At 42.0% G+C, this 13,643-nt stretch overlaps 1 protein-coding gene, 1 long non-coding RNA gene and 1 pseudogene across 4 annotated transcripts in view; 2 read left to right on the top strand and 1 right to left on the bottom strand.

The window, feature by feature from the left end:
- Positions 1–8,995, bottom strand: part of LOC123838768 (uncharacterized) — a 37,576-nt gene extending 28,581 nt beyond the window's left edge. The window contains exon 1 of one of the 2 annotated variants that reach the window (XR_010409938.1): positions 5,994–8,995. This is a non-coding gene — a long non-coding RNA (uncharacterized LOC123838768). The remainder of the gene's footprint in view (positions 1–5,993) is intronic. The other variant, XR_006789503.3, reaches the window with a different exon arrangement.
- Positions 970–1,998, top strand: LOC123838769 (NAD(P)H pyrophosphatase NUDT13, mitochondrial-like; annotated as a pseudogene).
- Positions 8,996–9,131: 136 nt separating the features above from the next.
- IPO5 (importin 5) overlaps positions 9,132–13,643 on the top strand; it is a 41,660-nt gene continuing 37,148 nt past the window's right edge. Inside the window, exon 1 of one of the 2 annotated variants that reach the window (XM_064585942.1) lies at positions 9,132–9,298. In XM_064585942.1, the coding sequence (XP_064442012.1) occupies positions 9,209–9,298 (90 nt within the window). In that variant the 5' untranslated portion in view covers positions 9,132–9,208. The remainder of the gene's footprint in view (positions 9,299–13,643) is intronic. The other variant, XM_045869624.3, reaches the window with a different exon arrangement.

Below are 13,643 nucleotides of genomic sequence, written 5' to 3'. Positions count from 1 at the left end.
ATGTGGGACTCCATCTCAGGACCCTAAGATCATGACCTGAGCCGAAATCAAGAGTTGGACACTTAGCCAACTGAGCCACCCAGGCACCCCACTATTCAGATTTTCTATTTCTTCTCAATTTCATTTTGTAGTTGTGACTTTTTAGGGATTTCCATTTCATCCATGTTATCTAATTTGTTAGCATACAACTGTTCATAGCATTTCATTATAATTTTTTTATTCCGGAAAGTGCGGTATTAATAGCCCCTTTTATTTTTAATTTTAGTAATTCAGTCTTTTTTTTTTCTTGATCTAGCTAAAGGTTTGTCAATTTTGTTGATCTTTTCAAAGGAGCAGCTTTTTTTCCTCTTGGTTTTTTAATTCTCATTTCACTTATTTCCTTTCTCGGTTGTATTATCTCTTCTGCTTGCTTGGGTTTAGTTTGCCCTTTCTCTAGTTTTGAAGAAACTAGGTGACATTATTGATTTGAGCTCTCTTTTCTTTTATACCAAAGATGTTTGCAACTCTGAAGTTTCCCAAGAGCACTGCTTTCACTGTATCCCTTAAGTTTTGGTCTCCTGTGGTTTTGTTTTCATTCATCTTAAAAGTATTTCCTAATTTCTCTTGTGATTCCTTCTTCAACCCATTTGTTATTTAGAAGGGATGCTGGCCCACTTATTTGTGAATTCCTCAGATTTCCTTTTGTTCTTGATTTCAAATTTCATTTCACTGAAGATGGAGAACATACTTTGTATGATTTGAGTCTTTTTAAATCTACCAAGACTTGTTTTATGGCCCAACATGTGATCTCTTCTGGAGAATGTTCCCTGTGCACTTGAGAAGAATATGTATCCTGTTGTTGTTGGATGGAGTGTCCTACAGATGTTTGTTAGGTCTAGATGGTGTATAGTGTTCTTCATGTCTTCTGTTTGTTGTTCATCTTCTGCCTAGAGGTCCTATCCATTATTAAGAGTGGAGATTGAGAGGAGTTCCCTGGTTTCTGCTGATTCTTGAGGCCTAGGAAGGCACCCTCCCCCAACAGAATTCAAAGACCTGACAATGTCCCTGTATTGTGGAATTGCTTGCAGGAGAAAATCTTTTTGGTACTTTAGGCTGCTGTCAACTTATGTCACTAAGACCCGGTATTTATTTGAACTGAAGGAAGATGATGATGCATGTAAAAAAGCCCAGCAGACAAGAGCATTTTATCTCTTTCATAGCCTGGCTCCTTTGCTTCAGAAATCGGGACACCAATACCAGGCCTCCAGGCATAGCCTACTAGAGTTGGAAAGGCTCCTGGCAAGGTTTGGACAGGACACACAAAGAATAGAAGACTCTGTGCTGACTGGATGCTCTGAACAGCATGAAGCGTGGTTTGCTCTGGATCTAGGTCTAAAAAGCTCCTCTTCCATAAATGCTTCCTTACAGAAACCAGAAATGGAGACAGAGCTCAAGGGCTCTTTCCTGAGCTGAGGAAGGCTCTTTCAGCTGAATACAAAGGATGCCTCCTTGCTGACCACGGCTCAGGCTCTTCTCTGTTGGCATGATGCTCATCAGTTCTGTAGCAGAAGCGGGCAGCCCACCAAGAAGAATATGGCTGGCAGCAAGCGTGTGTGCCCTTCCAATAAGATTATCTATTATCCACAGATGGCTCCTGGGGTGATCACTCTGGTGTCAGATGGGACTCGATGTCTGCTTGCCCGCCAGAGTTCCTTAAGGGAATGTATTCTGCCTTGGCAGGTTTTTGTGATATAGGTGAAAGTCTGGAAGAGGCTGTCCGGAGAGAAGTTGCAGAAGAGGTGGGATTGGAGGTGGAAAGACTGCAGTACTCTGCATCCCAGCACTGGCCCTTTCCTACTAGCTCACTCATGATTGCTTGTCATGCAACTGTGCAAGCAGGGCAGACAGAGATCCAGGTGAACTTGAAAGAACTAGAGGCAGCTGGCTGGTTCAGTCATGATGAGGTAGCCACAGCCCTGAGGAAAAACAATCCATATACTCGGCAACAGTATGGGACATTCTGGTTGCCCCCTAAGTTAGCCATTGCCCACCAACTGATTAAGGAGTGGGTGGAAAAGCCGTCCTGCTCTACCCTGCCCGTTTAGCTCAGATTGAGCCACCTAGATCAGTATCCTGGAGGGGCATAAATGAGATCAGTTGATAAAGGGGAGGTGACCAAAGGCCATCTCCAACTTTATACTAAGGCAGAGCGAGGATGAATATAGCAGTGTAAGGAAGTTCTTGTTCACAGGCAATCAAAGTGCCAAACTGATAATGACACTTGTCGAAATCAGAGGGAAGTTTGAAGCATTAGTTTAGATATAGGCCCCCATGCACCCATTTTCACTGTCTTGGAAGCAAACATCTTTTGGCATGTATCTCGTTAATGCTGGGTTTACACTAACTGCCAAAATGTGCCTGGTATAATTTTAATTTTATCTTAGTATTGAAGATACATAGCAAATCTCAACCCACTACTGAGTTACCTTTCATCCTCATAGGACTAAGAAAAAAGGCACAATATAACATTAAAACTTTCATGTACAGGTATTTTGTACATGGTATTTAAGTAAAAGCCTTATTTCTTTAAGGCATCTGAAGGGATGAAGAAAGTGGGAGCCAAGGCCTTCCTCAGAGTACTCTGTAATAAATCAGATGCAGTGATGTTCTGCTGGGGTAACTGCATCCCAGTGGGGCTTAAGAGAGCTATGTCTTTTGCTGTTACTTGCTCAGCTTGTGACCCAAGGAAAAGATGATCACTTTGCCATGTCTGATTTCCTAAATATAAAATGGTCACTGCCATTTGCATACTGTTAAGTGTTGTAACTTCAGCTAAGGGATTAATGAGAGCGAACCATTTCTTGTTTTATGGGATAAACTAAATTTAGGATTGCTCATCATTCACGTATGTCATTCTATACCTTGTCATAAGGGAGAATTTATCTGGAGGAAATAAAATAAATTTACACACACACACACACACACACACAAAAGAGTGGAGATTGAAGTCTCCAACTATTTTTTTGAATTTCTCCCTTCAGTTCTGTCAAGTTTTGCTTCATGTATTTTGGGGCTCTGTTGGTAGGTACGTGTGTATGTAACTGCTGTGTCTTCCTGACTGATTGATGCTTTGATCATAATAAAATATCCTACTTTGTCTTAGATAATTTAATCTTAAAATCTATTTTGTCTGATACAGGATAGCCATTTTGGCTCTCTTTTGGATACTGTTTACATGGGATATCTTTTTCCGTCCTTTTACTTTCAACCTACCTTGTTCCACAGAAAAACACTTAAAACTAAATTCTTCTGCTATGTATATTTTTATTTCAGGTGTTACAATACAGTGAATGATGGCTTTTAAACCATTCACCACATTTAAATGAAAATCAACATAAAAAAAAATAAAAAATAAAAAGAGTTCTTCTTTCCCCCAGCTCTTAACTAGTTCTTGACTTAACTTATAAGGATTTATTCTAGAGGATCAAATTTGGAGTCTTACTTTCTAGAGGTTCACAAATCTCTTTAATGTCCAACCAGCAGGGAAAGGAAATTCCTAAGCAAGGAACACTGCTCAGGAAGTACTGTACCATGTCTCCAAATCCCTGAGAATCAAGTCGGAAAACTGGAAGCAACAGAAAGCACTATAAGGTAACTTATTTTCACTTTGTTGACAAGTCACTTCCTAAATCTAAATTAACAAAGTATGTAGGACACTTGTGTATAGCTAGTTGGTTATTTTACTCTCTAGCGAAGTACTGTTGAATAGAAATAACATGTGAACCACAAATGCAAGTCACACATGTAATTTTAAAGTTTCTAATAGTCATATTTTTAAAAGTAAAAATGGAAAAATTGTTAATGTAGTTAATAGTTATCACTTATTAATAAGTATAATTAACATATTTTATTTAACCCAATATGTTATCATTTCTGCACGCGATCAACATAAAATTGTTAATTATTCCTTTTTTTAAGATTTATTTATTTAGGGCACCTGGGTGGCTCAGCCGGTTAAGCATCTGTCTTCGGCTCAGGTCATGATCCCAGGGACCTGGGATCTCAGCAGAGAGTCTGCTTCTCCCTCTCTCTCTGTCCCTCCCCCTTCATGTGTGCTCTCTTTCTCTCTCTCAAATAAATAAGAGAGAGAGCAGGAGTGGGAGAGGCAGAGGGAGAGGGAGAGAGAGAATCTCAAGCTGACTCCCCTCTGAGCACGGAGCCGGACTCAGGGCTCCATCTTACAACCCTGAGATCATGACCTGAGCTGAAATCAAGAGTTGGACACTTAACCAACTGACCCAGCCAGGCACCCTGTTATTGTTAACAATAACAATAAAATTGTTATTCTTAATTTTCTACTAGGTCTCTGAAATTTAGTCTGCACCTTACTCTTAAAGCACACTTAATTTCAAACTAGCTACATTTCAAGTGATCAATAACCACAATGGCTAGCGGCTACCACTCTGGACAAAGAACTATAGCATTTAAAACTGAAAATGGCCTTAAAATGCTCTCTTTTGATTACATCAAACTTAAATAATTTTTTCTTAACCACAGTTTATTATACATTGCTATAACATGACTGCTTATATAATAGGAGTATAAAAACATAATAACCTAACAAGTAGATGTACAATCAGAATTAAATTTACGAATCTTGGAGGTTTCAATCTGAATCAGTAATGACAGCTAACATTTATTAAGCATTTACTCTGTGATAGGCACTATGCCAAGTATTTTAACACATGGTGGAAGGTACTTCTGTTATCTCCATTTCATAGAAGAGGGAACTGGGGCTGAGAAAGTTTAATTAACTTGGGCAAGATCACAGCATGCAAGTTGTAAAGTCAAAATTATTTGAATTCTCATTCTGGCTGGCTCTTGGAGCCTGTGATCCTAGCCTCCAAACTCTACACCTCCCTAAAATGTACCCAAAAACCTGCAGAATTCAGTAATTTTCACATATAAAACTATGAGAGAGAGAAACAGAGAAAGAGCAAAAGAAATTAATCGAATCCAAATATCCCCTGCTTGTCTTCAATTTAACAATTTGCTGACTATTGGGTGCAGTACCCTTTGGGAATATGAAGGTTTCACTTGCCCCTGGTTGGCATGCTCTGACTGTAACAGACAGCTTCAGACAGGGGTTTGAAAGTCTTGATAAAAAGCAGCTGAAGAAATGTAAACAGTTCAGCATTTTATTTTCAGCAAACAACTTTTCTCAACAGTTCTCATCTCTTTTGCTGGCTCTTACCTAAGCAACAAATAGCATCAATATTAGAAAGAGTTAGAAATCTTATTTATCAGTCCAATGCCTATTAACTATCCTTAATCCATCAATGTACTATTTTATTCTGCATAATTGGGAGGGAGACTAACAGAAAATATACAAATACACTTTCTACACACACAGTGTGATGCATACATCCATATCACATGTAGCTGTCTGAGGTCTATTCCTTATTTAATCCTAAAATCTGTCTAATTAATAATAGTTGATAATTATTGAGTACTATACAGACACCATGCCATGAGAATTTACAAATATTATCCTAACTAACTTTTACAATACCCCTATGAAGAAGTGTTATTCCCCTTTTACAAATGAAAAAACAAAGCCAACTTTTTTCATTGTACCAAGTTAACTATTAATACAAACACCTGTAAAGAATACCATCACCTCATATCTGTATACAGTTATAGATTATAATACTTTCATTTATATTATTTAAACTGACCCTCATAATAAGTTGTGATACAGAGAGCACATGTGCTTACAACTACCAGGACAAGTAGTTGAGGTTCTTTTGGAGTCCTGGGGCAACTTTTAAAAATTTACAGATTGCTCATTTGGGAGAATCTTATTTTATTTACACTCAGCATCCAATAAACCAGAAATGACAGACAAGACCAAATTCTACTCCAGCTGAGAGAAGCTTTCACAGAGTTTTTAAAAGCCTAACTTCTCCAACCACCCCCATTAACATGAAAACCCATAAAACCAAGAGCAGTACCTGAAGAAGATTCTGATGCTCTCTCGTTAAGGAGTCTTGCCTCCTGTATTATGATAAATAGGTCATGACCAGGCTGTGCAGTACCTTCTGACGAACAACAAAAATCCCAAATTACCAGAGCACCTTGGTGGCTCAGTCAATTAAGCACCAACTCTTGATTTTGGCTCAGGTCATGACCTCAGGGTTTGTGAGATCGAGCCCCAAGCCCCATGTGGGGCTCTGCACTCAGCGGGAAGTCTGCTTGAAGATTCTCTCCATCTGCCCCTCTCCCTACTCCCTCTCTCTCTAAAATAATCTTAAAAAAAAAACACTAAATTACCTAGATTTCATGTCCTAGTTGAGAGAAACTTCAAGTCTTCCATTTTCCCAACCTCACCCTTTTTCACAAGGGGTTGTAAATGCTCTGAGCAAATATGCCCCCAGAATTTAACAGAGGTAGGGTCAGGTCTAATAAGCTGAAGTGAAAGGTATCAGGAGCTGGCTGTTCACAGTTAACTGGGCCAAAGCAATGACAGCTAATCGGGAGTGAACAAAACTTAAGGTTTTCCACCCCTCCATTTCATTTCCAAATAATTTAATGTCAGAACTGTTGTGATTAATATCATATCTTAACAGCCATTATTATTCCATTTTATAGATGAGAAATCGAGGCTTAGAGACATTAAGTGCTCACTCAAGTGTACATAAGTAGTAGGAGACCAAATACCCAAATTCACTCAACTCAAGTTCAAGGTTCTTTACCTTCCAACATCTAATCTCCTTGGGAAATAAACCTATATTCCTATGGGCTGCCATTATACAATATCCGAGCTATTTTCTTATGGGGAGAGAATACTCATAAAACAAACAGGACTCTCTCCATGGGAAATGGGTTTCTAAGTGCCATAAATTCCCAAAAGGCTGAGCATTAGGAACTCTCCAAACTGGCAGGCCTGCTGTTGAAAATGCAGTTCCCACTTTGGAGGCTTCCTGGACACCAGAACTGGTCTCAGTTGTCAGGATGGCTGATAATCACCCCAAGTTTACAGAAATTTCTCCCATTTGGGGATCTCTTTATTCCTTACCCTTAAAAATCTCCTTCCCTTTTGACTGGAAACTTACAATATTAAAATAAGGGTAGGCTGACATTTCATATTCTAGCAGTTGATGTCACCATTAACTTGTTTTATTTATAACCTGAAATAATAAGTTTATGCTTTGCCTCACCAAAAACACAAGCTCCCTACCTTGACATATCTGTAGACTTACGTTGGAATTTCTATTATTTAATAATTATTAAACAAATATATGTAATCTACAGAGTCATTGCCAATAAAACACATACCACAGATTTTTAAAAAGTAACTGGAGATCAGGCCATACCTAAGCAAGCCTCTAGACAGGTCATCTTATTTCCCTGGTAACCTAGTCATAAAATGGTTTTGGTAAGTAATTCCTAAAATCTTAATAATTTTGAGTGAGGAAAAAGACTCCTCAGAATCCAGACATGACCACCGCTGACCTAAATAAATAAATATCAAGCAAAAAAAAAAAAAAGAACTACCCCAAATTAATCTACATAACAGTCTATCTTTAAAGAAATAATGTGTCATAAGAACAACAAATTGTCACATCTAAGAAACATCAATTCTACAAAGATAGGTCTGTAGACCTCTTGTCAAGAACGCATCACTGACACAGCTAAAACTTTCTAAGGGAGTTTTCTCCACCAATTCGTTAGAATCCTTTAAAAGATCTTGGCTGGCAATCACAATTGCATAGCGATCCCGGGGTCTCAGCCCAGAGATTCTGGACCCACTGGCCTGGATTCTAACATACAGCTAAAGCTTAAAATCATTCACTTAAAAGCAAATGTTTTAAGTAAATTTCCAGAGAGCAGAACTTCAGGATAGCCAATAGGAAATTAAATTCCCTACGGGCTGCCCGAAGTGTAGTACTCTCTCACCTAATGTGGAACCTCCTTCCTACCACTGTCCTTTAGAGGCAAAAATGAATTCTTTTCTTCACTATCACCCTTAGCTCAAAACACTGGACTCGGTAGGGGCTCAAGAGAAGTGCCCTTTGATTTAAACACTGATTTCTCCGATTTGGGCAGCTCCAGTAGTAAAGGAAGATTGGGTGTATTGTTCATGCTATTGAAATCAGGTCTCTGCGCCCCTCAGTACCGGTAGGAACCCATAAACATTTAGATCAGCTCTGCAAACCAGTGTTGCTTTAGGGAGGGGTTATCTCTCCCAACTCCTCCCGATCATTTAAAGAATGGGACCCCAAAACAAGGAATTCAAGGAATAGTCTCGGATCCTGGGTGGGGAGGGGCTGGAGACACAAGCGCTACGTGGACAACTCCCGAAGACCCTGGGCTGGGGAGGGGAGGGGAGGGGAGGCCTGGCGGGAGAGCCCAGGGCTGAGCAACACCTCTGCCGGACAAGCCGAAGGTGTGAGTCACTGGTGAGCACCGCGGGAGGAAGGGGCGGCTTGAGTCATAGTCCTGGGGGAGGTCGGAGGGTCTGACAGATGAAGAAGCCTGTGAACCCGGGAGTGGAATTTAAGTGGGAAGTGGGCTTCACAGGAGCTCCTCCCAGGGGAGTGGGGGTTTAGGGTTCCAGAGACCTAGGGGGCTGGCGCTGGGGGGCACTCCGCGGGCCGCGGGGAGGGGCTAGCAGGCGGCAGAGGAGGAGGCCGGACAGCCCGCGGCGCCGAAATCTCCCGCGCTCTGAAGCTAGCCCCACCTCCCCAGCCGGACCTCACACGCCCCTCGGCGCGGCGCGGCGCGGCGCGGCCCGCCAGCCAGCCCCTCCCGCCACCTTCCCGACGTCACCCCAGGCCCCAGCTGGCCGGCAAAGTCCCCGCCCCACCTCGCCCGCGACTAGCCGGGCTGCCCGCCGCGAGTCGCCAGTGACGGCACTGCAGGGTGCGTGGCCAATCGGCGCGGCCCCGGAGGCGGCGGCCTCGGCCCCGCCTCCCGCGCCCAGAGCCAATGAGAAGCTGGCACAGGGGGCCGCGGCGGGGTGAGGGGTCGCGAGGCCCCGCCCCATCCTCCCCTTTCCCCTTTGCCCCGCCCTTTCCCGCCCGGCCCCCCCCGCCCCTCCCCAGCCCCGCGCCGCCGCTGGTGCAGGTCCCCGCGCTGGGCCCGCCCCCACCCCTCCCGCCGGCCCGCCAGCGCGCCTCACGGCTCCTGTCTCCCCTCCCTCCTTCTCTCTCACACGCCTAGCGCAATGGCGGCGGCCGCGGCGGAGCAGCAACAGTTCTACCTGCTCCTGGGAAACCTGCTCAGCCCCGACAATGTGGTCCGGAAACAGGCAGAGGTAACCGAGCTCTCCACCCCCGACTCCGCGCCGGGGCCGGCGCGCAGCCCTTCCCCCGACGCCGCCCCGCCGGGCCTCGGCTGCTCAGCCGTGGCCGCGCAGGCCGGGCCGGGCGGCGGCCGCGCAGCCCACGTGTGAGGCGGCCCGCGGCTCCTGGCCGTGCCCCCGGGCCCTTCCGGCCCTTGTCCCCGCGGCGCCCGGCGCCAGTTACCACCCCGCCACCCCTCGCACACACGTGCGGCCACTCCTGACACGCTGCCCCCGCCCAGATGGGGAAGCCGGGCGGCGGGGAGGGATGTGGGGTGTGGGGCGGGCCCGGGGTTCCCCTCGCCCCTTTCCCGCTTTCTCCCGGTGGGATCCTCCCCCGCCCTTCCAACCTCGGTCTCCACCCAGCCCAGCCCTCCTGGTGCCCCAAACCCCGGCTGCTCCCTGACCCATCACCTCTGCTTCTCTCCTGTCCTCGTCTTTCCCTCCCTCCCCCATCCCCTCCTTTTGAAATGCGTGTCTTCTCTTGCTTTTCCACTTACTTCCATTTAGTCCTCTTTTTCTTGTCTAGTCCCCAGCATCGGAAGCTGGATTTCCCTCTCCCCTCCACCCGCTCACGGTTTTGTGAGTTGCCTTTAGGGTTTCTTTCCAAGCACCTTCCACCTTTATTCTTCCTTCGGACAAATTTTCTTTGATCTCTAGAGATTTGTGGTCTCATAACATAACTGCGATGTCCTGGGACTTCGTTGTTTAAGTGGGCCAGTGCCACCATATGTTTAAGTCTTTAATTTCATTAAATCTAACCTGAATCTCTCTCTCTTTTTTTTTTTAAGCCACCTCTGGCTTCTGGCCTCCAAATTGTGGAGCTGTGGATATATTTTCAAGAGACAGTATTTCAGATGTATCTGCAAGTTCTTTACCAAGTAGCATCAAGACACACGTAGTTCAGTATAAGACTAATGTTAATGCTGTCAGTGTCGAGACCACGATATATACGGGAGACGCTAAAAGGGAAGGGCAGAAACTTTCTAGATTTTTTAAGTGCATTATAAGAACCTGTCTTCAAACTTGATTATATGTAGAGTTCTCTGCCACCACGAGATTAAAGATTTTTATAAGATTCAGTGAAGGATGTTCAGCCAGATATTTTTACAGAGCAGAAATTTATTTTACATGTGGCTGATGAAATTGGGGGACAAGTCCTCTTGTCATGAATTTTATACATGTCTTTAGAACCACAATGTTGTTAATATTTACTTTGACTAGATTAAGATATGCTGGCTACGCTTAGTGGTTTTATAATATGTAAAGTAAATACAATGGAAGTTCAGTTCTGTATGAAAAAGCACTTTAAACAATTACTAACTTTAGTCTAATGATTTTTGATTCATGTATTATACATGTGATACGTGTTCAGGGTAAAAATTTAAACAGCGCAAATCGTTTTTTCCCCATTCCCCAAAGACAACTACTTTTAAGTGTCTTGTGAGTAGTCCCTGAAAATATCTTTACTAGTGCAAATGTATACATTCATTTTTACATGAATGGGCCTTTCATACGCATACTGTTGTGCAACTTGGATTTTTCACTCAACATATTTCACATTGCCGCATAAGAGATTTTGTTAAAGCAGCTATGTAGTATTCCATCATATGGATGTTTTATTTATTCAGTCAACCTTCCTATGAATGGACATTAGGTTTCCATTGTCCTCTTAAAAATGGGAATACATGCATACCTATCTTTTCAGACTTTGCCGGGTTTACTTGTGGAATACTTAAAAGTAGCATTTGTCCTTGGAAGTAATGTGCATTGATTAGTTGCATCAGTTTGCACTCCTGTCAGAGGGATGTGATGATGCCTATAAAAACACTTTAATGCATTTTGCTAACTCTGGAGGTAATTTTTCACCAAAATAAGTTCTTAATCCCAACCCATAATAGAAATTGCCATGTATTACAAAGCAGAACAGCATTGTAATTAGTAAGCGAGTTTAATTCTCCCTCTTCCCTCCAGTTGCTTAAGTCTCTATTGTCAAGCCTAGTGGGGAATCTCTTTTCTATTGAACTAAATACCAGTGTCTGGTTCAGCTTGAATTCCAATTGGTGCCTGTTGTAAATCTTTTATCACTTCCATCACTTTGGGGATAGTTAGGAGCATTCAGCACATTTTCTCATAAAGAACAATTGAAAAGTACAGTTGACCATTGAACAACTCAGAGGTCAGGGACACCAGCCCCCACACCCCCGACTCCCCGAAAACTTAACTAATAGCCTCCTGTTGACTGGAAGTCTTACCAATAACATAAACAGCCAATTAACACATATATTGTATGTTATGCATATTATATACTATATTTTTACAGCAAACTAAGCTAGAGAAAAAATGTTAAGAAAATCAAAAGCAGAGAAGAGACATTCCAGTACTGTACTGTATTCATAAAAAATCCATATATAAGTGGACCCGCACAGTTCAAACCCATGTTGCTCAAGGATCAACTTTGCTGTTAGTCTCTATTCCTATCATTCAGGTAGTACATTTTTACTTTCTTTGTATATATCGGAAACATATTAATATGTAAATTAGGTATTATAAAATAGAATATTCTTTTTTTTTTAAGATTTTATTTATGTATTTGACAGAGAGAGACACAGCGAGAGAGGGAACACAAGCGGGGGAGTGGGAGAGGGAGAAGCAGGCTTCCCGCTGAGCAGGGAGCCCGATGCGGGGCTCGATTCCAGGACCCTGGGAACATGACCTGAGCCAAAGGCAGACCTTAATGACTGAGCCACCCAGGTGCCCCAGAATATTCTTAATTTGACACCAAAAAAGGTAAATGTTAGAGGGGAAGTTTCCTGGTCTCATATAACACAAAGCTGGACTGTAAATAGAGCTGCTTAAGAAAGCAAAATATTATTTGAAAAATAAATAGCTGCATATAATGATATTTTAATACCCCTTTTTTTGCCTTATGAAATGAGCTGTTTATAAGTAATCAAACTAAATTAAATGGAGTATTACTGTCTGAAATAGCAAATAAATTTTTTTTAACTAAAGAATTGGCAAAAGGTCAGTAAATATCTTTGTAATTTACTCCGTCAAAATAAAAATACTTAATTGAGGGCGCCTGGCTCAGGCGTTAAGCATCTGCCTTCGGCTCAGGGCATGATCCCAGGGTCCTGGGATAGAGCCCCACATCCCGCTCCCTGCTCTGCGGGGAGCCTGCTTCTCCCTCTCCCGCTCCCCCTGCTTGTGTTCCCTCTCTCGCTGTGTCTCTCTCTGTCAGATAAATAAAAAAAAAAAATCTTAAAAAAAAAAATTTAAAAAATACTTAATTGACACAGATACCAAACTGTCGAGTAAGGTGACTTCTTTTATATTCACATGTGAAATCAAGTACAGTAGAAGACTTTTATTGTAATATATTGAAAACATTAAAGTTCTTCAAAACTTTTAAAAGTTTTTAAAACTTCCATTGTATAAACAATGTGGTGGGCTTTATATTTTATTTCTGTTAAATCTTCAAGGATTTTTTCTCTTTAACTTTACAAAAAATGTTTCTGATGCTTGAAGAAATGATTTCAATTCCCTAAGTCTCAAAATACAATAACATGAATAAACAATTGAGTAAGTAGTTGACAGGTAATACAAAGTTGAATGTCCATGGCATTCATGACTAGACATTTTTATGATATAAGCTTAAGTATTTTATTAATCATATGCATGGATTTTACATTCTTATTTTTTCCATTGACTTTGTTTTTCATTGATTCTAATACAGAACTTCATTAATGAGATTTTAATTGGAGGAAGGTAACATTGAAAAATGTACTTGATTTTTGAGGAACCAGGGTGTTTACTAGGTAAAACTTGTCCCCTCTTCATATGCAAGGTAGGCTCATGATAAATATTTATGAAATGAGTGAAGTAAGTACTTATTAGCATTTCTTCTTTGTGGGCAGGAAAGGGGGAGGTGAAATCTGCTTTACATTGTGTGATTGTGCATGGTGAAATCAAATGGAGTTGAAATTCTATTTGCCTTGACACTGGCAACATTCACTGAACCTGCCTGGCCTGGTGCTAGGAATATTCTTAGAAAGAGTCTTTATATTTTTATATAGTCTTTATATATGTGTTCTTTGTATTTGCTGCACTCCAATGTGCTGGGAATACGAGGAGAAAGAGATACCATCCCTGTTTTGGTGGAACTCAGTCTATTTAGGCTAATAACTTGATTTTAAGGCTGTTCTTTTTGCCAAACTATTATCCTTGACCAGTGTTACGGTGTAAATGTAATACAATATCTGGATTGCCACAGTGGAACATAACAAATGGGGAGAACCCTCTCTCAGGAATCAGA

This window comes from Mirounga angustirostris, unplaced genomic scaffold (assembly GCF_029215605.1).
Source record: "Mirounga angustirostris isolate CCGP_5_RB_7025 unplaced genomic scaffold, mMirAng1.0.hap1 SCAF_3, whole genome shotgun sequence".
Lineage (NCBI taxonomy): Eukaryota > Metazoa > Chordata > Mammalia > Carnivora > Phocidae > Mirounga > Mirounga angustirostris.
The sequence above is the reverse complement of the archived record's forward strand: the minus strand, read 5'-3'. Positions and strand labels throughout refer to the sequence as shown.